Below are 23,059 nucleotides of genomic sequence, written 5' to 3' on the forward strand. Positions count from 1 at the left end.
CCCCCACAACCCAATGTCCTTTAATCCCCCCAGCACTCGGATCAATACCCAGGGAGTTAATTAATAAAATGTCCTCCGGATGGTACATCCCAAAATGATGCAGCTGTACCACACGGTAGGACGGGGTTTATCGTGTCTATAAGGAGAGTTTAATTACACCGGCTCGTTGGCGAATATAAACACACTCTAGTCTGTGCGAAAACCATTGAAGATGTCACCGCCCCTCCTCGGTCCTTCAAGAATTTTCCCCTCTATATATAATCGGTGGTAAGGGGTGGCAGGGGGATGGCAGGGGGATGACAGGGATAGCCAGGTTGGATGACTAAACTAAACACTTGGAACACTTTCGTGCGAAAGGAGACATACGATGAGAGAGACAGATGGAGAAAGGGGAATGTGACGCTGGAGGGACTAAAATTAGATCGTCTAATATTGCAATGCGGAACACAAGTTTATTCTCGGGTATGGGGCGAGGGACCCCTCACTGGGTTAACGCGCCTTTTTTTTTCCCAATTTTCCCGGCCGGGGCCTTTTTTTTTCTTTTTAGAGGATGGAGATACCTTGGGACAGGTCAGGAATTCCGGGGAATTCAAGCGTTAGACGGGAGTTTGCTGAGTTAATTGATTGGGTTTTGAGTTTTGGGGGGAGTGAGCTAGGGAATAATATCAGGTGGGGATGATTCACGTGATATGAGGGGGAGGGGTGTCACTCTTGAATTGTTCAATGATTCGGATGATTTTAGTTTATGAGTTAGAAGAGATTGAGTAATTTTATCTCATGGATTCAGCGGCTTTAACTGTCATAATAAATTGTAGATGATTTGATTCAGATCACTTGACGCAGATCATTTGACTCAGATTATTTGACTCAGATCATTTGACTCGTGATAATCGCGTGATTTCATTGAGTCAATCATTAAAAGATAATGAGTGTTGTTTCAATACCGATAACAAGGAGTCTGATTCATGAATTTCCCTGATCACGATGACTTGAACGATTTCACCGAACGATTAGCAAATGATTTCATCAATTTGAGTACCCCAGCCATCAAAACAACCCGCCCAATCATTCTCAAACCACCAACGATCATTACACCCAACTTCTATCCGATAACTCGATTTTATTATTCGACACTTATGCAATAGACCACTTACCCACGAGGCGCGGTACTCGAACAAGGATGGAGATACAATCATTACACAGTTTACATACACGATAGAGCCCTATAATCTGTGTGTGTGCTCGTGACTCGTGATGGTTAAGTCAGTGGTGGTTTCGTATTGGTAGCATTCGCCAACCAATGCACGATGATATACACTATTCCCTCGTACTTGAGTCGAGTTCATTGCACCTCCGAGGGGGCAAGAATACGTGATGAAAAGAAGATGGGAGGGGTATGAATGCAATTATTATTATTGATAATGATCGAAGGAAGATCGATAACTCAGAGTGAAGACTGCCTTTCGAGAAATGCCTGTCAATTCCATTTAAAAAATTCAGAGAGAAAAAAAAAGGAAAAATTTGGAACGAGTGAGTCAGATGATTTTTGATGATTTGGGGGAATTTTGCGATTCGTCGGGGTATTAATTTTGAGGTGATAATTGATGTGGTGGAGGGAAGGTGATGGGGCAATGCACCTGGATGAGTCACAGTGCAACTATATGTTACCATCAGTGAGGTTTGTACACAGATTGAATACATGTGAGGATGGGAAGATGTAAATTTAATGATTTGAACCGGTTTGGATATTTTAAACCTTCTCTCCCCCTCATTCCACCGGGTAAAACCCGTCATATGTCTGTATTGGTTGGTGTCGTTATAAAAATTTTGTTGTGTAATAGGATTTTTGGGACTTTCTTTCGGGTGCTTGATTTTAGTGCTGCGCACGTATGCACGACCCTGACACTGAAATAATAACGTACGTGTTATGCACTGATGAATGGATATTCCTCGGTAATTTATTCACGTTTTACTCAGAATTGTTGGGAGAAATTTACAGGGGATTTCGTGAAAAGTCGTTGGAATTTATCGGTTGTAACTGCAGACCTTGACCGCTTGTGGAGATTTTAATCGGGGGAGAGATTGAATTTTGGGGGAATATTTTCAGGACTTGTTTCATTTCAATCAAAATCGGTCATCCATGATTTTTTAGTTTTTATATTTCTGCTCGTTAGGGTTTTTTTTCCTCCTGAATAGGTCACGTTTTTAAGATCGAGATCGTTCGCGCGTCCTGCGCGCGCATTCGCTCGAAATATCCCGCGATTTTTTGAGTTAAAAAATTTTTTTAGAAATATTTAAACAATTCATCCCACGATATTTGACCCACGAAAAATTTTCATTTCCCCCCTCAGTCGTGATTTGGATATTTGGATTAATTAATTCGACAGAAAAATTAATTCGTCTCAATTAATTTAATTATAATTACACTGACGAGGGCTGGAGTCAAAGAAAACGAATTAAATCATGATCTATTAAATCATCAACGAATTAAATCTCTTCGCGATCATCCCCGAAACTGAATGATGAGTTAAATTCGGAAGAAATGAGGCGACAACTACCCCATCACCCATTTCAACCGAAATAAAAAAAAAACCTAATTGACTAAAAAATGGATTCGCCTCTGGTGTACATTACACCAGAGTATTTTAATAAAAGAGCCCCCGAGTGAAAGGGACTCATTCCCTCTGATTCTGTCTTCCCATTCCATCGCACCGTAACATAATCCATTTGAGACTCGCTTTTCGGTCTCCCATTCGCATTACACGTATAAATACAGGATGAATGCCCAGAGTCACAACCCAGAAATGAAATCGTTAAATTAATTATCCGACGATTAATTAACGACCGGAGATAACAGATCCGGTATACTTTGTGACGTTTGAATAAACGACGTCTCAACAACTCCATTTCTCCCCTCAAATATTGGCATTTTCCATTTCTCCGGTTCTTTATTCAACAATCGAGGAAAATTTCATCCTCACAACAAATTCAATCGACAATTCCCGTTCCCCGTTACTCGTTAAACTAAAAAGGAAAATTTTCCGCGAAAAAATTCTCGATGTTTAAAAATCGATTGCGCGAATTCAAAAAAAATTGGAATGTAAAATTTTTGGAGAAATCAAAAAAATGAATGATTCTTGAATAATTGAAATTTGAAATTGAAGATACTGATATATAATATAAATTAATGAAGAATATTTAATTTATTGCAATTGAGTTGTAGAGAGATGAAAAAAATAAATGATTTTTAAGATGTGTGGGGGGTGAAGGGTGGAATAATAATAAAATAATGATGGAATAATAATAAAATAAATAAAAAACGGACCTTGCTTAATGACGATACCGGAGGGTACCTGCACTAGTGGCAAATTGGCATTTGAAGGTGTAACGGTTAAACTTCCTGGTGTACCAGGTGGTGGTGATGCACTAGCACTACCAACCGAGCCAGGATCACTGAAGCCCTGAGTACTATCCTCTGGACCATCGAAGAAACTAAGATTGAATTCACTTCCGGCATCAAACGACACATCCGGTGTGAGTGTGTCTGGTGCCGGTGCGCTTCCTAGTCCAGCCGTTAACGACTGATCAATTTTAAAAACATCCATTGTCCAACCTCTTTATCCAAATATTCCAGGCACACCCCCGCGTTATTCAAATAAATCACCACATCCACTGAATCACAAACTGTCATCTCTCATTCACCGTCTCAATCACATTTCCATCACTGAACTATCAAAATTATTCAGCTATTTTTTTTTTAAGTACTTTTGGGCCCTCAGCCCATCTTCCAGTGGTGCACTGTTTTTTTTTTTTACCCGAAATAAATACATAGAATTTTTTTTCTCGTCACGTCCGCCAGTTTTTCACGGTACGTGATGGAATTCTCACCCCGTGTTCCATCGCTGGAATTTCAAGAAAAATTGGACGTCATTTTTTATTTGGAATTTTTATAATTCACTGCTTTCACTGCAATTGCATAATTATCGATTTTTTATCTGTCTCATCAATTTTTTTAATTAATTTTCCCAGAATATTAAAATCCCGAAACAGCGAGAAAATTTCAAGAAAGATTGGAAATAATTTTGAATTTGAAATTTAATCAATTCACAGCAATTCCATAATTATCGATTTTTTATCTGTCTCATCAATTTTTGAAATGAATTTTCCCAAAATATTGAAATCCCGAAACACCGAGAAAATTTCAAGAAAAATTGGAAATAACTTTGAATTTAAAATTTAATCAATTCAGTGCGATTGCATAATCATCGATTTTTTATCTGTCTCATCTATTTTTCAATTATTTCCCCCGATTCCTGAAATTCTGAGAGACTGGGGCCCAAGGGGCTGACGGTTTTGACCTCCCGTTGGAGAGAATGGTCTCGAGATGATGAATCCGAGAGGCGGAAAAGAGAAAAAAAAAATAATCGCAGAAGTTGGTGAGAAAAAGTGAATGTCATTGCCGTAATCTTCGGACGTTGACTTCTCGAAGAAGCTTGTTCTGTTCTGTTCTGTCCCCCTCCCCTCACTCCGCCCCCCTTTCATCATGGAAGGCCGCAAAACCCCAGGGATATCTCTCCTTCATTTATTCATGTTCAACGTCTGCTCAAACTTTTCGATTACAATTTCCCCCCACCCCATTGACCGGCCATTTACAATGACTTAATTACAAAAAAAAAAATTATTTTCATTTGAATTTTTAATTTAATCTTCGCGGTGTCAATGAGGAGATGATAATAAAGCTGGGATGATAATAAAATTGGGAAAGTCATTTGGAAAATGAGGAATTGATTTGGGGGAATTATTTGGGGATTGATTAATCAATTTGAAAAAATGGGAATTTGGAATTTGACGGATTTTTTGGGGACGAGTGGCTGAGTTGGGCTCAGGGGTCAATGGCCGAATTTGATAGCTCAATTTTATGATTGGATTTTTGAGGAAATCTTGGGAGATCGTGCGGTCAAATCTAAATGGTGATTTTGCGGCCCAGCAGACGATCATTTGTCTCGTGCAACGCCCGGGGTTCCGCGTTCCATACACGTCACGAGTGAGTGCGTTCACCTGGTTATTTTTTTTTTATAAATAAATGATAAAAAATTCACTGAATCGATAAAAATTCACGGGATTCACGACTTCGGTTCAGACGAATTATATCAAATATCAAAATTAAAACGAGAAATTATTTTATCTGATTCACCGATGAATTTTGATAATTCAAATTCGGGGCCTTATTTCCCTCAGAATATATTCCTATAATTCTTTATATATATCCTGACCACGGGATCATTCCGAATGCCCAAAATTCCGAATACAAAAATTTTTTTTAATGCAGAGACAATTTTTTTGGAGAGAGTCTATTTTATTTTGGGACTCACGAAATGAATCACCGGTGGATCCTAAAAAATATATGGGAATTCATGTATTAATATATGTTTATATAATTTTTATTTATATCCTAGCTATTTATTAATCCTTGCTCTACATAAAATATATTCCGAATATATTTTTGAATTTTATTTAAAAATCGAAATTTCGCGAGAATTACCTAGAGTAATCCACATTCGCCCGGTGAGGGCCAGCCACTGGGGCATAGGAATCCCCTCAAAAAAAAATTCACTGACGTCCAAAAATTCGCAAAACGTCACCCTAAAATCCGCCACAAAGAGCCGACCCCCAGAAGACACGTGTCATTGAAAAAAAAAAAACAAAAATGCACGAACCCTGATGAATTGTCAATGGGAAATGGCCAACCCCCAGAACCCTCTCAACCCCTATCCACCCGCCCTCCCCACACCTCAACTCCACAATCAATCAATAATCAATCAATAATCAATCAATAATCAATCAATAACCGATCAACAATGAGTAAGTACTCAGTCAGCAAGCAGTCACGAACCGATCAACAACAAACAAAATTCTCAAACAGCAATAACAATTAATCCCACATCACCAACCAAAAAATATTCACCAACCCCCCTCCAAACAAATCTCCAATCATAAAGAGAAATTGCACACGCGCACACGACGGAGCCGCGGGACAGTTGCGCGAGGTACTCGAGGCCCGCGTTACCTGTGAGGTAAGTACAAACCAGCGGTCTAGGTATGTTACGGCATTGCAACTTCTCCTCGAGAGAGTTTTTCCCCCCCAGTTGTGTGCACACACCCATACCCACAGACATTACGAAAACGTTTCGTGTATCTGTCAGTAAAAGGAGGGAGTGAATCCCCTCCACAGCCACTTCGAGGAGGGAGGGATAAAGAGAGAGGATAAAACGAGTGTGGAAACAAGTGGAGAGAAATAAGGACGATAATACCAAATAAAAATAAAAAAAAAAAAAATGGGGGGATGGAGAGGGTGGTAGGGTGGTAGGTACGCGGGGGAGGGTGAGGAATGGAAAGGAAGGGAATGGAAGGGAAAGGGAGATAAAGGGAGGGAAAAGGAGGGAAAAGGAGGGAAAGAGGAGAAGGGACGACTGGGGGGATTGGGGGATTGGGGGATTGGGAGAAAGAAGGGGTGGATGTGAGAGGGAGGGGGTGCGAGGAGGTAGGGGGTGAGTGGGTATTAAATGAACGAAGGAAGCAAGTGCGACAAAGAGGTATTACGATGCCGGAGGGAAGGTGGATGTGGTTGATACTGTTGGGTGGCTCCATGGAGGTGGGGGAAACTAGTGGACCAACTGGGTTCACCAAGCCGCGAGGGATAGGTTCATTGACCGAGATGTGCCGAGCACACCCGAACACCACTGGCTTTCATCCGTGTTGGAGGTTGAGAATTCGTTGGGTAGTGGGGGTGAATTCTTTTTGGAATGGCATTTTGGGAATTATCCGGGGTAATTCGGGGATTCCCGGGGTCAGGGGGTGTCATATCGGATTTTTGAATTTTCCCGGGGGAATCTTCAGGGATTTATCGCCCTGGAAATTTTTTGGCAAATTTGGATTACAATCTGGACTCAATTTTGGATTATTTGGAGAGGAGAATTGTAATGGAATTTAGGAGTAATTTGAAAGTTAATTTAATTCGCGGGTGAATATTCATGCTTTCATTGGGAGTTGTGGGACTGTCGTCTTCCGCTCTTCAGAAATTCATAATCTTATTGAATCTCCACTGTCTACAAGATTCCCCTCTATTCAACTCCTGAAGAGAATGTATTTAAAAAAATCCACATTTAAATGCATGAAATCATCGCAATTCGCGCAAATTATTATTCTCCGTGTATTCCCCACATTCCAGAAATAATTCCCCAGAATTACCCCATCCCACAAAAATTAATCCTGATCAAATAACAAATTACTTAAAATTTACTTAAAATTCACATCGACCAAATGACAACTCAATTAACAAAATATCTCATCTCCAGAACTAAAAATTCCGCGATTTCCCGACTTTAATGACTTCCAGCAATAATTAAATCGCCACATCTCTCGCTGATTAAAGTATCAAAACCGGAAATCAATAAATAATCTGCATTAATTCCTGATAAACTCATTCCTGGTAATTTTGAGTTTGATTTAAAATCATAAAAGTAACGCTAAACTCGTGATAATTTTGAATAATAAAATAATTCCCGAGAGATCGAATGCCCGGAGTGAAAGCAAACGGGGGGATGAAAAGGCTCTTTACACTGGGTAAAATCATCTCTCGGTGTTTAAAAATTTTTATAGTTGTTACCTATGTCTCTATGTGTTCTTGTGCGTGACTAAGTTTGATGGTGGCTTGGGCAAGCCACAGTAAAGGAGATGCGCGCATACAACTTTGCACAGAGTAATGAACCTGGAAAACCGGTTACATATCCTATGCCCCCTTTCCTCCCCCCTTCCCCACCCCTCTCACTCCCCTTTCTATCCCGTGCATATAACTTTCGCGTATCGATGTATACTTACGGTATTATATGACCAAACGTTCGGTTGCGTATGAGAAAAAAAAAAACAATAAACGGAAAATAGATAGATTCATTGTAATTAAAGCTCATTGATTTTTTTTTCTATTTTTAATAGCCATTTTTCCGATTACTTCACCGCCTTTAATCGTCATTTCGTTCGGTAATAACGAGGATAATTTTCTATTCAAAGCGGAATTTATTTTTTATAAACAAAAAAAAATTATTTGTTTATGTCGATTGATCCAGTAATTGGGATTATTTATAATTGATATTGTTTATTGCAGTTTTGGGGATTTGGGGGGCATTTTTTTTAGATATTTTATTTTTAAAGAGATATTTTATGCGTTAGTTTTTTTTTCTCCCGTAGAAAATTCTCACGGCAAATTATTTAAAAAATTGGAAATGACCACTGCTTGAGGCGAAATAGCAAGATGTCAATTTTAATATCATCAAGGGCTTGAGGGACATCGGGAAAAAATTTTTTTCTCAGCCTCTCGCCCTCCGGAGGGCGTAAAAACTGTCAATATAAAAAATCCAACGATTCCGCGCAATTAACAAGATTAATTGCGCCTCTTCAGGTACTGTAATACGAGTGGAGTGGCTCCTCTCACCAAAGGGGTGTAAAAATGAGCGAGAGGAGGGGTTGATGTGACCCTTTTGGCTCAAAGCAGTGCCTTGACACAGATCACGAGATGCTTCCTCTCGCCATCTCATTTTTTCCCGAAGGAAAAAAAAATAAATAAAACAATAGAAAAAAAAATAGCGGAATTCAATTACACCGCCACTTCCGGTGGCTGGAGGGGGTGCAGAGGGGGTGCGAAGGGTATGACAACGAGTGCACGTCGAGGAAAAAGTAAACGAGGAAGGGGGAGAGAAAATTACAATCAGAAAAAAAATGCAAAAAAAGAGATTGAGGGAATGGAGATGAAGAAGCCGGAGGCTGTGGATCCTCTCTGGGATAAGAAGAAAACATAATAGGGAGGGGCGCGCTTTTGCTGCCGCGCGCTTTTCAATCGATCCAACGCTAGGTGACTATACCAACTGGGCTCATCCTACTATACAGAGGTTCTCAGTTACAACGAGAATGAAATTTTCACTTTTTCCCTATCCTCATCAAATTTTTCGCCAATTTTTCCACCCCCCAACGCTTTTCTTTTCACACTGCGCACTCAACAGTCCGCCATTTTGATTTTTTTTTCGTAACACCAAAATGGCCGCACCGCGTGAAGTTGGCACTAGATTTTTTTTTGGGGGCGCACGTCAAAATTTTTTGGGGAGACTTGTATTTTTTTTTTGGAGCGAATGAGTGAGAATTGACGGATTATGGAATAATTGGATAATTATTTTTTATGGATGCATGGGATTAATTGAAAATTTAGATTTTTTGACTCACCGTTGTTGCGGAGAATGGAGCCTGGGCTGTTGGCCTCTAGGGGACTGCTCGGCTCTTCAGTGCTCGGCTCCCTTTTTACACTAAAAAAAAAATAAAGACAACAATTATTACCACTTAAGGGATGGCCTCAACCCTTGGATGACCCAAAAACGAATATTTACCCGGAGAACCCCATAAAAACTTTCCGAAAGAATGTCCACTCCCCAAAAGCCCACACAACCCCCTGAAACACCCCCAAAAATTCTATCCCTCCCCACAAAAACCACCCCCCCGCAATTAATATCGACAGCCCCATACCCCGTGTCCTTCAAGTGTTATCCCACCCCGAAGAAAAGCCTCTGACCCACTTTCAAAGCGAGCGAGAGGCGTCAAGGTTAGGGGTGGAGTGCAGGGCGATGAAAAAAAAAAATATCCCCTCATATTTTTCTCTCATTTCTCTTTTCGTAAACACCCCGAGGGAAATATTGCATTTGCCGAGTTCCATCAATGGATGATGAATCGTTTTCAGATGAGAGTGAAATAAAAATCAACACCAACCCCCAAATATCCCAATAAACTCCACCCCTAATTTACACCTCCAGATATTTTAACTAATCGATGAAAATTCCTCGAGTGAATGTGGGTCAGAGGATTTTTTCATTATCAGGACGTCTCGAAATTATTGTTTCAGAGGACAGATCGAAGGGTGAAAACCACCCCTGATATATATTCCATCATCGTAGGAGGGGATTGATGGAAAAAATCCAGAGAATAATCCCCCAATATTGAGTTGGTAATGCGAACGTTTATTAATCCCCCAAAACAGGGATTAAATCGACTTGGAGTTATTTATCTGTTCCTCCAGAAAATTGATCTTCCAAATCGATAAGTTTCTCCTCCACCCCCTCCCACCCCACCATATCGCAGTACAGATTCGTGACGACTATTCATAGCCGTCTATTTCGGCTGCTCTCCACTCCGTACTTTTTACATTAATAAGACAACTCTCGTTACAGATGACTCCCGCATCCCATCACTCACCGGGTCACATCATCCCCCACATCCCACCCCCAAAATCACCGGAAATATCTACCACCAAGGGATTGATATCTAAAAGCAATCGAGCTCGACAGAATTGGAAATAGCCCCCTGGATAAGACTAGATCTTTTCTTTTTCTTCGTCGTATCGATTTTACGGAATGAAAAATTCAATTCATCAGTTTCATTACTCACGGAGTCTTTCAACTATTGGAGATTCAACCGGAGGATGAAATTTAAATGAAATACAAAAAATCGAGGACGAATCATTTGATTAATACCCGATGTAATTCAAGCATTAAAACGACGTAATTGTTAATTAAATTCAATGATCTTTCAAGACCCCATCTATTTTTTCGTGACTCGCGCCTCCGGGGAGTGAATTAATCTTTCAGTCATGAATAATTACCCGAAACACCGAGAATCGAAATTGTCCATTGGAAATAATCACGATGGATAATCGAGGGGCTAGTGTCGCGATCAAAATTTCTATCAATCGTTAATGAGGAGTTAATTGCCTCGATTGTCCTCATCAGCAAATTAATAATTCCAGGTAAAGCAGGAGGGGGACATATATAGATATTTAAATAATTGCGATTGAATAAAATTTTTATTTGAATTTAACGGAATATTTCACCTGATGAACGTGGAATCCGCAGCAGGACTCGACGGTCTCGGTGATGAGCTAGCAGTGGATGCTGTGTTGCCCTCCTCGACGTCCATCATCTCTCACCCCTCACTCGTAATAATATCCACAGGGAAAAAATACCAACAGAACTCGATCGAAAAACGATTGATTATTTAATATCACGAGGATACGAGGGAGAAGGGGGGGATGTAAAATAATGAATTTAATTTTCACGCCGGTCCGCGTGCGCGGCCTCACGGGAAACAACTGAGACTCGAGTATTTCTCGGTTTCTATCAACCCCCCATTGCAACCCTGTACCTTTCACCTGTTCCACTGGGGGCTGCAGGTGGTGCGCAGTCGCAGATACCCTGAATTTACTGCATCTGGTGATTTCTGGGGTGAGGGATGATTTGTAGGATTGTAATTAGGGGTTTGAGGCTCTCTGGTGGAATCTTCGGGCGAATGTCTCACCCACCAGGAGAGGAAACACGAGTGACGCCTCTGCGTAGATCTGCAATTCAATGTGTCAGGTTTTTTTCCTATTTTTTTTCCCCATTTTTTCTTTCGGGGGTGGGACTTACTTTTACGGGATTTGCGTCCTTCCGAATTTTACCCCAGGAGATGGCCTCGTCGGGACGTGCACCACTGTCACTCCCGTCGAACTCAGAGGCTGTGTTCAGGAATACTGAGAAATTCGCGCCATTTCTCTGGAAAAATTTGAACGAGGAATTTTTCAAGGAAATGTCTAGAGATGATTTTTGTCCGGAATTTAGTGCTCTATAAAAAAGTTCTTCAGTTTTTTTTGTACATTAATTATTTTGGGGATAAATCGATAATTGGAATTTACATTTACTAGCTTCTTTTGAGTTCTTCACCTTTTTTTATAGGTGGATTCTAGAAATGAATAAATATGTATGAAAAATTTTCGCATATATTTTATGCAGATTCAGGGGAATGCATTAAAATTGATTTTAATAAATGATTTGTGTCTTTAATGAGACGTATTACCATTAAATTTGCATTGCATATATGATGTTTAATCAAGCCGCCCCCAATTATAATCATTCCAGTGCTCACAGCTTTCACAGCCATCGTATTCAATCTCCTCAAATCTGAAATGAAATATAAAAAATTCACGAGGGTTTTTTCGAGGAGAAAAATTCGCTTCCTCAATTTTTTAATTGGAATTGCGTAATTTAATCACCCGATAAGATGTCTACGATGAGTCCTGGATTTTTGAAGGAGTGAAAATACATCATGTCACCGAGACTGCCATCAGTCAAGGCTGGACTGAACACTGGAATTTTATTCTTAGCTGCCCAGTAGTAGATTGACTCTGGATTATTTATTTCTTCCCCCAGTCTTTGAATTATTTTCGATGGAGACCAGACAATTCCCTACAAAAATTATTATTAAGGAATCGTTGGAGAATATTTTTTTTAATTAAATTCTCACTTTTTCTTCCTGCTCTTTCAACATGGCATCCAATTTAGGCATCAGCCAGTCCTCGAAGAGGCAGTAATTAGTATTTGGTACCAGGAGATTTCCAATTCGATTTATCCCCCGATCCCGCAGTTCCTTTCCCTCCAACTCGAATTTCCCGATGTACGTGGGGCCCAGACACTTTATAATATCCTCCTCGACCCCTCCAGCAGTTGCCACAATGCAATCGACCTTCATAAAAGGAACAATTAAAAATCAAACCAAACGATAAATAAAATAAAACCTGAAAAATCACCATTTTGTGCTGCACGAGGAAACGAATGGACTCCCGGACTCCACAGGACGCCATATTCGAGGTGTACCCCAGGAAAATCGTGCAGGAGTTCTTTCTCCTGATGAATTCATCCTCTTCATATTCATCTTGTCCCTCCCCCAGCGGTTTTTCCCGCTCGTCAAGCATTTTGTTGATTTCCTCAACAGCAAGTCCAAAATTCGTGGCTTGAAACCCCGAGTGCTTGTACGTCCCAAATAACTCGTGATAATCGACTCCCCGATTGAAGTCATACCCTGAGGATGAGATAACATTTTAAAACCAATTCCAGGTTTATTTTCCGCGACGTTAACCTCGCAAATCTTGGACTTACCTTTGACCTGTGGCGTATCCTCTGGGAGCGGTCGACTCTCCACCAGAACAGCTGTTTTCGAGCACTCGGGAATTTCCTCTCTATTTTTTCCCTCTTCCTCACTCATCATTCACTCAATTAGTAATTAAAACCGTATGAAAACTCGCGAACACGTGGATCAGTAGCCCGGACCGATTCAACTGGTTTCAAGGTTGTGTTGTACGCCAAAAGACGCGGGAGATTCTCAAATCGTGAGCAGCCCATTGGAGATTATTTCATGTGTCATGGCGTCGGGTTTATCGACTAGTGGTTTGAGTTGACATATCAGTAGGTTAATTCTGGAGTAATTAATAATCCAAAAATAACGGAAGGATGGGACTTCTGACTGATCCCAGAGCTGGAAACGTCGAAATGATAAAGTTCTTGTTGCAATGGGAGAGGTCCATTTGTTTTTTTATTTACATCTCTGGCGTTGTGTGGATGGGGATGCTCGCCTCACCCATGTTCAATGACAGTGAGTAATCAACACCGCAACACCTATTTTATTCGCACAAAATTAATTACTAATTAAAAGAAATGTCAGGCAAATTATTACCACCAACAATTCGAATTGGACACTATTAATCACCTAATTATCTCAGAAACGACTGGTTTTAGAGAAAAATATTATTGGAATTTTTTGTAGAGGACAAAATTTTCTCCAAAAAATGTTTATTTTATTTTTTCGATAGAGTCACTAGTCTCCGAGATAATTGAGAGTGCAAAAAAAAAAATTGAAATTAATGATTTTCAGATGCTTATTTTTCGGAGAACGCTCTCCTCCCGGGGCTCGTCACAAAAGAGAGTAACCTAGAGCAAACAGCTCGCGGATATCACCGGGAGTTCGTCGACGAGATGCAGAGATACCCAGACAACATGCCATACGCCTGGCTCCTGGCGAAGCTCAATCAGCTTCACCTGGACGTCTACACCCACAACTTTACGCTGAATTACCCCTTCTCGAGGCACAAATTCACAGGACAAAATGTATATGGAATCGTCAGAGCCCCGAGGGCATCCTCCACTGAGTCAATAGTCGTCTCCGTACCCTTCCGACCCATCAACAGCGTCCACCCGACGACAGCCCCATCCATCGCCCTCCTCCTGGCATTCGCAAAATTCTGCAGAAGACAGAAGTATTGGGCGAAGGACATCATCTTCCTGGTGACTGAGCACGAGCAGTTGGGGATGCAGGCTTGGCTGGATGCCTATCACGGTGTTGTCAGTGGTCAGGCAGAGGTTCTAGACCCGGGTGATCTGACAGGACGAGCTGGATCCATCCAGGCTGCCATAAATCTCGAGCTTCATGCCATGAAGATAGCATCAGTCGACGTGAAAATCGAGGGCCTCAACGGACAGCTGCCCAACCTGGACCTCGTCAATCTCGCCCAAAATGCCATAAAGAGGGAAATGGTCCGGGGTACTTTCCAAAAGCGCTTCGACATCGGCTCGAAATTTTCCGAGCTCAAAAAATGGTCCCACAATTTTAAAACACTCGCCTCAATGGTCCTGACTCAGGCCACAGGAGTCCCCACAGGTAATCACGGCCTCTTCCACAGGTACGGAATTGAGGCGATCACGCTCGAGGGTAATGAGAAAATCCAACGAGGGGCTGATGTCAATTTCGACAGGATAGGGAGAATTGTCGAGAGTATGGTACGATCACTGAATAATCTCCTGGAGCGATTTCACCAGTCATTCTTCTTCTATCTTCTCGCTGCCACTGATCGATTCATATCCATTGGACTCTACATGCCATCACTCGTCGCTATTATTGGTCCTCTCTTCATTAAGGCCTTCTGCCTCTGGCTGAAATTCCAGCAGGCGAATGACTATTCAAACATCGAAATTGGATACATCGCCTCAGAGGTTCTCTGGTGTCACATCTTCGGGGTTGCCGTCATGAATTTTCCAAAGCTATTCACAGATATGGGATTGACGTACTTCAACTTGGAGACTGAAAATTCGATTTATTACGGATTTGTGGGCACTACTGCTGTCACACTCATCTGGTTCCTCTACCTCCAGAGGCGATCCAGTCACGAGAATATCTCTCTGGTCTGCATAATAGCTCTCGTGGAATTGGCAACGAGTCTCATGAGCATAGCAATGCACAATTCGTCTCTAGCTCTTCTAGCAGGTGCCCTATACGTGCCAATAGTTCTCGGGATCAGCCCCAGGTCTGACCAATCGAGATCTAGGCCCTTCCTCCACCTCCTCTGGATCCTCCTCCACCCCTTCGTCGTCGCCTCCCTCGTGGTGACAGGCTACACATATTTCCACTTCTCCGAAGAGACCTTCATCAATCTCCTCATCAGAAGCTTCGACGCCACCAAAAAAGCCCTCGTCTTCAGCATCATAGACTCCATGATCTATGGGAATTGGCTCTTCAACGTCATCATCACTGTCATTCTCCCAATCTGGCTCATGCTGTCCAACGTCATAGCAAACAAATCTGTCACGACCTAGAGATTATCTTCGAGGACGTCTGTATTCTGTTGTAAATACTATTTTTTCCGTTCACTCACATTCTCAGTTCAATCTCTGTTTATTTGAAATAAAATTTAAGTCTTTTACATTACTTTTTATTACTGTCAATAAATCCTAATTAATCTCAATTAATCCAAATCCAATAGGCAAATGACTGAAAAATCGAAGAAGAAATTGAGATCAAAATAAAATTCAGTGTTCAATTTTCATAAATTTTCACTTCCAAAAATCCGTAAATATTCCAGAATCTTCGGATTTAAAACCGATAAGTAATTATCTAGCGTTGAAAGACCTCAGGGTCATTTACGAAATATCTGATTCAATAAATCAATACATTTAATATATTCATTTCATTCCAATAATTTCAGTCGAGGATTAGATGACGAATGGATTAATAACTGGATTTGCATACGAGAAAAAAAAATACGCATTGAACTATATTGATGATCGTATTATTGCAGATTACACGTGCGTCATATTATACTGTATATTACCTCCCCCCACCCACGATAACCCGACGATCTCAAGCATTTACTTGTCACAGTTTAGTGATTGATAAAGTCTCGTGGTGTGGGCTTTTTCGTATTCGGTTTATGAGTTATTAAAATATTTTTGAGATTATGGGAGCGACACAGGTCTAATTGGTCGTCGCATTCCAGGGGAAGAGGTCAGTGTAACGGAATTAGTTGTTTCGAATTATTTCGAGGCAACTGTTAAAGAGACCGATGCGTTATCGGTACCCGGGGTTTTTATTTTGTTATCTGTTGCATTCTGGTGATAGTGCTGTGAAGTATTGATCACTTTTTTTGCATTTTTGTTTTTTATTGAGTGCAACCTGGAGGAATTGGGTAATTGTCGGTTGGTGAAAGTTAGAGCTGTTTGATTTTTAAGTATGGGTAAGCCTGAGGATGAGAAGGAAAAGCTGGGGCCCGTTCAGCACCTGGTGCTTCCCAGGTCCTCGGTTTCTTCCAGCGAACCACGAAAATCTCACACTCTTGTTTTTTTTGTTAATGGAAAAGAGGTGCGTATTCGGAATTTCGGGAATTATGAATTTTCAAAATTCGGTTGTTTAACTATTCGAGACTCAATTCGAATGAACGATATTGGCGGGAATTTTGAATTCCAATGTTTTGAATTTAATATTTTCAAATAATTTTTTTAAAATTCCTACTAAAATTGCAAATATTTTGGAAATTGAAAATAATTTTGAGTTCCTAAAAATTGGGAGTAATGCAAAAAAAAAAATTTTTCCCAAAAAAATTTTTAGCCGCTCGTGATAATTTTAATTAATTAATTTTTTGACTTGAAAAAAAAAAAAAGAAAATTTGGTCTACAGGTAGTGGACGCGTCTGTAGACCCAGAATGGACGCTACTGCAGTACCTGCGTACGAAACTGCGCCTGACTGGTACAAAATTGGGTTGTGCAGAAGGTGGATGCGGTGCGTGCACAGTTATGGTCTCCAAGTATGACCGGAAGAAATCACAACTAGTTCATCTGGCGGTGAACGCGTGCCTCGCACCGGTGTGCAGCATGCACGGGCTCTCGGTGACGACGATCGAGGGTTTGGGTAGTACCCGAACAAAGCTCCATCCGATTCAAGAGCGCCTTGCAAAAGCTCACGGATCGCAGTGCGGCTTCTGCACACCAGGTATAATAATGTCAATGTACGCACTGCTGCGTACAAAGCCGGTGCCGACGATGCACGACCTGGAGGTGGCCTTCCAAGGGAACCTGTGCAGGTGCACAGGTTATCGGCCGATAATCGAGGGCCTGCGAACATTCACGGAGGAGTGGGAGCAGTCGCAGATAGCAAAAGGTCTGTCCGGAGGGTCAACTGCGGCCTGCGCCCTGGGCGATGCATGCTGCAGGCGTCAATTTACCTCCGAGCCGACGGAGGTATTCAATTCCAAAGAGTTCACCCCCTACGATCCCTCCCAGGAGGTCATTTTCCCGCCCAAACTCAAGCTCCAGGACGACCTCGACCGGGAGTCTCTCGTCATCAAGGGAAAGGATGTCACGTGGTACCGACCTGTGAGGCTGGAAGCCCTCCTCACCCTGAAGACGCAGGTCCCGGGGGCTCGTATCATCGTCGGGAACACTGAGGTTGGGGTTGAGACGAAATTCAAGCATCTGGTTTACCCTGTCCTCATACAACCCACTCAGATCCCCGAGCTCAGGGAGATGACCTCCGGGTCGGGTTACGTGTGCATTGGCGCTGCCGTCACGCTCATCGAAATGGAGGAATTCATGCGTGAGATAATGACGCGCAATCCAGAGTACAGAACCCGGATATTTTCCGAGATCATTGGGATGGCGCACTGGTTCGCCGGGAAGCAGATACGAAATGTCGGTGCCATCGGTGGGAATATCATGACTGGCAGTCCGATTTCTGACATGGTGCCGGTGCTGATGGCGGCTAAAGCCAGATTGAATCTTTGCAGTCTCAAGGATGGACGAAGACAGGTACCTCTGGACCACACGTTCTTCACGGGCTATCGGCGGAATGTCGTGGGACCTGAGGAGGTCCTCATCTCCATCGAGATCCCCTTCACGACCCAATCCCAGTACTTCATCGCGTATAAACAAGCCAAACGGAGGGATGACGACATCGCCATCGTCAATATGGCGATGAATGTTGAGTTCCGGGACGGAACGGATGAGATAGTGGAGGCCCAGGTTGCGTACGGTGGTGTCGCACCCATGACACGGCTTGCGGTGAAGACGTGTGGGAAAATAGTGGGAAAACGCTGGGACTCGGAGATGGTGGAGATGGCGTACGAGTCGCTTATCGAAGAGTTTCCACTTCCGGATTCGGTTCCAGGGGGGCAGGTTTTGTACCGCAGGTCGTTGGTGCTGAGTCTTTTCTTCAAGGGGTTTGTCCATATTTTGGGACTTCTGCGGAGGGATGTCGCGGGGCTTTCGCCGCCAATGGAGAGGCTGACCTCGGCTGCAGAGACATTTGGGTACAAGCCGCCGAAGAGCTCTCAGTACTACCAAGTTGTCAAAAAAAATCAGGATCCGAAGGACTTGATTGGAAGACCGATAATTCACGCGAGTGCGTTTAAACAGGCGACGGGGGAGGCCATATACTGCGATGACATACCCCAGTTCCAGGGGGAGCTTTACATGGCCCTGGTACTGTCCACCAGAGCCCACGCTAGACTCATCCGCATCGATGCTACGGAAGCGATGGCAGTCGAAGGGGTCGTGAAGTTCTACTCTGCGGAGGATGTCCCAGATCACAATAACTGGGTGGGTCCGGTTATCCATGACGAGCAGATCTTCATCAAGTCAAAGGTGACGAGTCAGGGCCAGATTCTCGGGGCAATTATCGCAGCGGATCAGGCGACAGCCCAAAAAGCAGCTAGACTAGTCAAAATTGATTACGAGAACCTGGAGCCAATCATCGTCAGCATAGAAGACGCCATCGACGCGAAGTCGTTTGTCCAGGGCACTCCAAAGGGCATCAAAGACGGGGACATCGATGCGGCGTTCGCCGAGTCCGATCACATCCTCGAGGGCGAGGTTAGGATGGGTGGACAAGAGCACTTCTACCTCGAAACGCACGCGACTCTGGCCATCCCTAAGGAAACCGACGAGCTCGAGCTGTACTGCTCGACCCAGCATCCATCGGAGATTCAGAAACTCGTTGCACACACTCTGGGGATTGCAATAAATCGGGTTAATGTCAGGGTGAAGCGCATGGGTGGGGGTTTCGGTGGGAAAGAGTCACGGGGAATGCTGGTGGCGCTACCAGCGGCGCTTGCTGCATGGGACCTGCAGCGACCGGTGCGCTGCATGCTGGATCGCGACGAGGACATGATGATATCGGGTACGCGGCATCCCTTCATGCACAGATACAAAGTCGGCTTTACAAAGGAAGGAAAAATAAAGGGCGTGAAGATCGAGATATTCAACAACGCGGGGTACTCCATGGATCTTTCCGTTTCCGTTTTGGAACGCGCCATTTTTCACTGCGAGAATGCGTACAAGTTTCCGGTAACGCACGTCACTGGAACCGCGTGTCTCACTAATATTCCGTCTAACACAGCATTCCGCGGATTCGGTGGACCACAAGGCATGTTCGTTGCGGAGAATATAATGTGGGATGTGGCGAACTACCTCGGACTCGAGCCCGCAAAGGTTTCAGAGTTGAATCTCTACAAAGAGAACGACCGGACGCACTACCAGCAGGTGCTGATCCGATGTCCCCTGGAGCGCTGCTGGCAGCAGTGTATCGTCCAGTCGAACTACCAATCCCGTAAATCAGAAGTTGATGCGTTCAACAGAGCGAATCGCTACAGAAAACGCGGAATCGCGGTGATACCCACGAAATTTGGGATAGCCTTCACCGCGTTGTTCCTGAATCAAGCAGGAGCACTGGTTCACATTTACACAGATGGATCAGTTCTTATTAGTCATGGGGGGACGGAGATGGGGCAGGGACTGCACACGAAGATGATTCAAGTGGCGAGTAGAATCTTCAAGGTTGACCCGGACAAGATTCACATCTCGGAGACGGCCACTGATAAAGTACCTAACACATCCGCAACAGCTGCCAGCGCTGGATCAGATCTGAATGGAATGGCTGTGATGAACGCCTGCAACACGATAATGGCGCGCCTCCAGCCGATCATTGACGCGAACCCGGACAAGACCTGGGAACAGTGGGTGACGATTGCTTATTTCGAGAGAATCAGCCTGAGTGCCAGTGGTTTCTACAGAACCCCTGACATCGGGTACAATTTCGATAAGAACGAGGGGATGGCTTTCAACTATTTCACGTATGGCGTTGCCTGCAGCGAGGTGGAGATCGACTGTCTCACGGGGGATCACCAGGTCCTGCGGACAGACATCGTTATGGATCTGGGGGATAGTTTGAACCCTGCTATTGATATTGGTCAGGTTGAGGGAGGATTTGTGCAGGGCTTGGGGTTATTCACCCTCGAGGAGATGATCTACTCTCCCACTGGGACTGTTTACAGTCGGGGACCTGGGGTATACAAGATCCCTGGGTTCGCGGACATCCCTCAGGAGTTCAATGTCTCACTTTTGAAGGATGCTCCTAATCCCAGGGCTGTATTCTCCTCGAAAGCCGTCGGAGAACCCCCACTTTTTTTGGCTTCTTCTATTTTTTTTGCTATTAAAAATGCAGTTCTCGCCGCCAGGAGCGAGACCACCGCCAATAGGCTCTTTCGGTTTGACTCTCCCGCTACTTCCGGGCGGATACGAACAGCCTGTGAAGATGACATCACTTCCAGGGTAATTTTTTTTTCAGTTGAAACGGTGAAGTGAAATCGATTGAATTCTCAAATTTTCTTTAAATACGGATTTATTTTGAAAAATATGGATTCCAGGAGAAAATATCAAAAAATCTTTTTTATGGAAAATTTTATCAGCTCCAAAAAAGATTAACGGTATTTTTCCTTTGAATCGATAGTTTTCGAGATCAATCGGTTGTGGATTATTTGAAAAAATACCTTTGGACGCTAAAAAGATGGTAATATTTTTCTGTATTCTGTTGCAGTTTCCGATGCCAGACGTCAGCAAAGCCTGGAATAAAGTTCCTTAGAGTCTAAAAAAATTAAACTATATTTTTCATAACTGAAGATTAATAAGAGATTATTTACACCTTTATGTCACATAAATGTAGAATATAAGAAGTTTAAGAGTTAATCATTAAACACTGCTTATCCCAGACTTTTCGACAGTCTCCAAAAGTGTCACCAGGTTGGTCTCGAAGAGTTCGCACCTGATGGGCATCTCCAGGGAGTAGAATGGATTCTTGAGGGCGTAATCCGCGTAGAGTTCGTACACCCTCTTCGTGAGAATTTCCATACCAGGTTGTGAGGGTTCTGCCACGACCATGAATTTCACACCAGTCAGGGTCTGGTAGCAGTACAGCCTGAAGGTATCAGCCTCCAGCACCTCGATCCCTGAACACCTCGGCTCAGGGCTCAGCTGACTGGCTATCGCAAACAGGGGATAGAACATCGACGCCAGGAAGATCTTCTCGTTCGTCGTCATTTTTGCTCGACTGAATTTCAGGGTTATGGGAAAATTCTGAGGATCTTCCAGCACTTCAAGGACATCACGACCATCCTCCAGCTGATTACCTGTCAAGGAAGATCCGTTCACTGACATCAGTACGTGTCCAACTGAAATAAAAAAATTTGTTCTAGTACAAAATAACAGAAATTTATGTAAAAAAGGTGATATTTAAAAAATATTTAAATATCATTTCTCCATAGAGACATATATATATTATTTAATATACACATCTAATGTATTATAAATTAGCCGTTGAAAGAATAAAATAAAAATGTCGTAAAAATTCTTGATAATTTAATAAATAAAAAATCTTGAATTTTTTTATACTCGACCCGTTCATTTATTTATTTGTGTAATAAATTGTGGGGGTACTCACCATTGATTCCATCGCGTTGTCCAAAGGCCACGACAATTTTTTTATTTTCATAAATCAACTTGACATCCAGGGGATAATTAAAAATTCTCTCGTGCTCGATTTTCGGTACATTGTGGTCGTGATTGAATATCAATCCCCCGGATTTCGAGACGATATAAACACCGTATATCACCATCTTCGAGGGGCAGGTTATCTCCAGGTTGTTTGACAGATCTCCCTCAAGGCGGCCTTCAATGAAGGCGCGACCACTGGCGGGAATGCGCTCAAAATACAATTTGTTTATCGCCGTTGAATTATTTTCCGTCCTTACGAGGATTGACGGCTCAAAATGTGAGTATTTAGGATAAATTTTGGGAGATTAATTACATTTTCGATGGGAAGTAGTGAAAAATGCGACGAGGACGGACTTGGAATTTTGCAAAGTCTCGCAATTTGGGACTGAATATCGGGGGAGGACTTACGAGACTTCCGGAGGAATCAGGTGTCAATTTTGGCATGGGGAAGATCAACTCCACGACGTGAGTTAAAAATATCGATTTTTCAAGAATTTTATAAACGATAAATTCGACAATCTACCGATTTTTTAAATATAATAATAATAACAATAATAATATTATAATTTAATAATTGAGATGAAATAAAATATATAATGATAATAATAAAACAAATAATTGAAATAATTCATAGACCAATTATTATTGATTAAAAAAAAAATGTAGACTTGAATAAATTTTGAGGGAATAAGAATTTATCGTTTTTTGGATTCAAGGTCAATCCCGCGTTGAAGGACGGGGATTTTCCGGAGCAATCGATGCGTTTCGCGAAAAATTATTGTAGAAATCCGACAGGAGATGCCAGAGGTCCTTGGTGCTACACCACAGATCCTAGTTTAATCGACGACGAGTGCGGTATTCCCCTCTGCAATTTCGGTGGTAATTCCGGATGAAATATTCATAAACCCGAATTATTAAATTAACAGTAACAAATCAATTAAGAATGTAGAATCACCGGTGGTGGTGCAGAGTACGGTGGAAGCCGAGAGACATCATCCTCTGGGAGAAAATGCAAGTCCTGGAATAAGCGGTACAAAACGGTGAATGGGAAGACTGAGAAGTTTTC

The 23,059-nt window shown here is 42.6% G+C and overlaps 5 protein-coding genes across 15 annotated transcripts in view; 2 read left to right on the forward strand and 3 right to left on the reverse strand.

Annotated features, from left to right (window-relative positions):
- Nucleotides 1–11,172, reverse strand: part of Eip78C (Ecdysone-induced protein 78C) — a 27,682-nt gene extending 16,510 nt beyond the window's left edge. For 2 of the 10 annotated variants that reach the window (XR_892600.1, XM_011312049.1), the window contains exons 1-2: nucleotides 5,850–6,074; nucleotides 3,326–3,902 (exon numbers count right to left, since the gene is read on the reverse strand). Coding sequence is in view for 9 of the 10 variants with exons in the window: in XM_011312049.1 (XP_011310351.1) it covers nucleotides 3,326–3,605 (280 nt within the window). In the remaining variant the exon portion in view is untranslated. Of the gene's footprint in view, nucleotides 1–3,325; nucleotides 3,967–5,542; nucleotides 5,698–5,849; nucleotides 6,075–9,270; nucleotides 9,351–10,924 lie in introns of those variants that run through there. The other 8 variants (XM_011312058.1, XM_011312056.1, XM_011312053.1 and 5 more) reach the window with 8 other exon arrangements.
- Nucleotides 11,173–11,310: 138 nt separating this feature from the next.
- On the reverse strand, nucleotides 11,311–13,135 carry Dhps (Deoxyhypusine synthase). Its single transcript, XM_011312061.1, has 7 exons — nucleotides 13,005–13,135; nucleotides 12,656–12,927; nucleotides 12,373–12,591; nucleotides 12,122–12,314; nucleotides 11,926–12,029; nucleotides 11,499–11,624; nucleotides 11,311–11,428 (listed from the first exon to the last, which is right to left on the reverse strand). The coding sequence occupies exons 1-7, from the start codon at nucleotides 13,111–13,113 to the stop codon at nucleotides 11,342–11,344; spliced, it is 1,110 nt and encodes a 369-aa protein (XP_011310363.1). The 5' UTR covers nucleotides 13,114–13,135; the 3' UTR covers nucleotides 11,311–11,341.
- A 123-nt stretch (nucleotides 13,136–13,258) lies between these two features.
- On the forward strand, nucleotides 13,259–15,603 carry GAA1 (glycosylphosphatidylinositol anchor attachment 1). Its single transcript, XM_011312063.1, has 2 exons — nucleotides 13,259–13,497; nucleotides 13,777–15,603. The coding sequence occupies exons 1-2, from the start codon at nucleotides 13,356–13,358 to the stop codon at nucleotides 15,489–15,491; spliced, it is 1,857 nt and encodes a 618-aa protein (XP_011310365.1). The 5' UTR covers nucleotides 13,259–13,355; the 3' UTR covers nucleotides 15,492–15,603.
- Nucleotides 15,604–15,685: 82 nt separating this feature from the next.
- ry (xanthine dehydrogenase rosy) lies at nucleotides 15,686–21,176 on the forward strand. Of its 2 annotated transcripts, XM_011312066.1 has the most exons (4): nucleotides 15,686–16,179; nucleotides 16,404–16,533; nucleotides 16,849–20,775; nucleotides 21,041–21,176. In XM_011312066.1, exons 2-4 carry the CDS (start codon nucleotides 16,405–16,407, stop codon nucleotides 21,083–21,085), a joined length of 4,101 nt encoding a protein of 1,366 aa, XP_011310368.1. In that variant the 5' UTR covers nucleotides 15,686–16,179; nucleotide 16,404; the 3' UTR covers nucleotides 21,086–21,176. The 2 variants fall into 2 exon arrangements, with proteins under 2 accessions (XP_011310368.1, XP_011310367.1); XM_011312065.1 differs by having other exon boundaries at nucleotides 15,686–16,533.
- On the reverse strand, nucleotides 21,088–22,174 carry Trs23 (trafficking protein particle complex subunit 4-like protein Trs23). Its single transcript, XM_011312064.1, has 2 exons — nucleotides 21,941–22,174; nucleotides 21,088–21,671 (listed from the first exon to the last, which is right to left on the reverse strand). Exons 1-2 carry the CDS (start codon nucleotides 22,113–22,115, stop codon nucleotides 21,193–21,195), a joined length of 654 nt encoding a protein of 217 aa, XP_011310366.1. The 5' UTR covers nucleotides 22,116–22,174; the 3' UTR covers nucleotides 21,088–21,192.
- Nucleotides 22,175–23,059: the final 885 nt, after the last annotated feature.

This window comes from Fopius arisanus, unplaced genomic scaffold, assembly GCF_000806365.1.
Source record: "Fopius arisanus strain USDA-PBARC FA_bdor unplaced genomic scaffold, ASM80636v1 scaffold00096, whole genome shotgun sequence".
Taxonomy (NCBI): domain Eukaryota; kingdom Metazoa; phylum Arthropoda; class Insecta; order Hymenoptera; family Braconidae; genus Fopius; species Fopius arisanus.

Bases quoted from the DNA above. Each gene is read 5' to 3' on its own strand.
- Dhps (XM_011312061.1), bottom strand. From the start codon at position 13,113: ATGATGAGTGAGGAAGAGGGAAAAAATAGAGAGGAAATTCCCGAGTGC. The intron at 11,625-11,925 runs GTAATACGTCTC...AAATTTTTCCAG, and splicing joins TATGCAATGCAAATTTAATG to AGAAATGGCGCGAATTTCTC. The intron at 11,429-11,498 runs GTAAGTCCCACC...ATTGAATTGCAG, and splicing joins AGGACGCAAATCCCGTAAAA to ATCTACGCAGAGGCGTCACT.
- GAA1 (XM_011312063.1), top strand. From the start codon at position 13,356: ATGGGACTTCTGACTGATCCCAGAGCTGGAAACGTCGAAATGATAAAG. The intron at 13,498-13,776 runs GTGAGTAATCAA...AATGATTTTCAG, and splicing joins CTCACCCATGTTCAATGACA to ATGCTTATTTTTCGGAGAAC.
- ry (XM_011312065.1), top strand. From the start codon at position 16,405: ATGGGTAAGCCTGAGGATGAGAAGGAAAAGCTGGGGCCCGTTCAGCAC. The intron at 16,534-16,848 runs GTGCGTATTCGG...TTTGGTCTACAG, and splicing joins TTTTTGTTAATGGAAAAGAG to GTAGTGGACGCGTCTGTAGA. The intron at 20,776-21,040 runs GTAATTTTTTTT...ATTCTGTTGCAG, and splicing joins AAGATGACATCACTTCCAGG to TTTCCGATGCCAGACGTCAG.
- Trs23 (XM_011312064.1), bottom strand. From the start codon at position 22,115: ATGGTGATATACGGTGTTTATATCGTCTCGAAATCCGGGGGATTGATA. The intron at 21,672-21,940 runs GTGAGTACCCCC...TTTTTATTTCAG, and splicing joins ACAACGCGATGGAATCAATG to TTGGACACGTACTGATGTCA.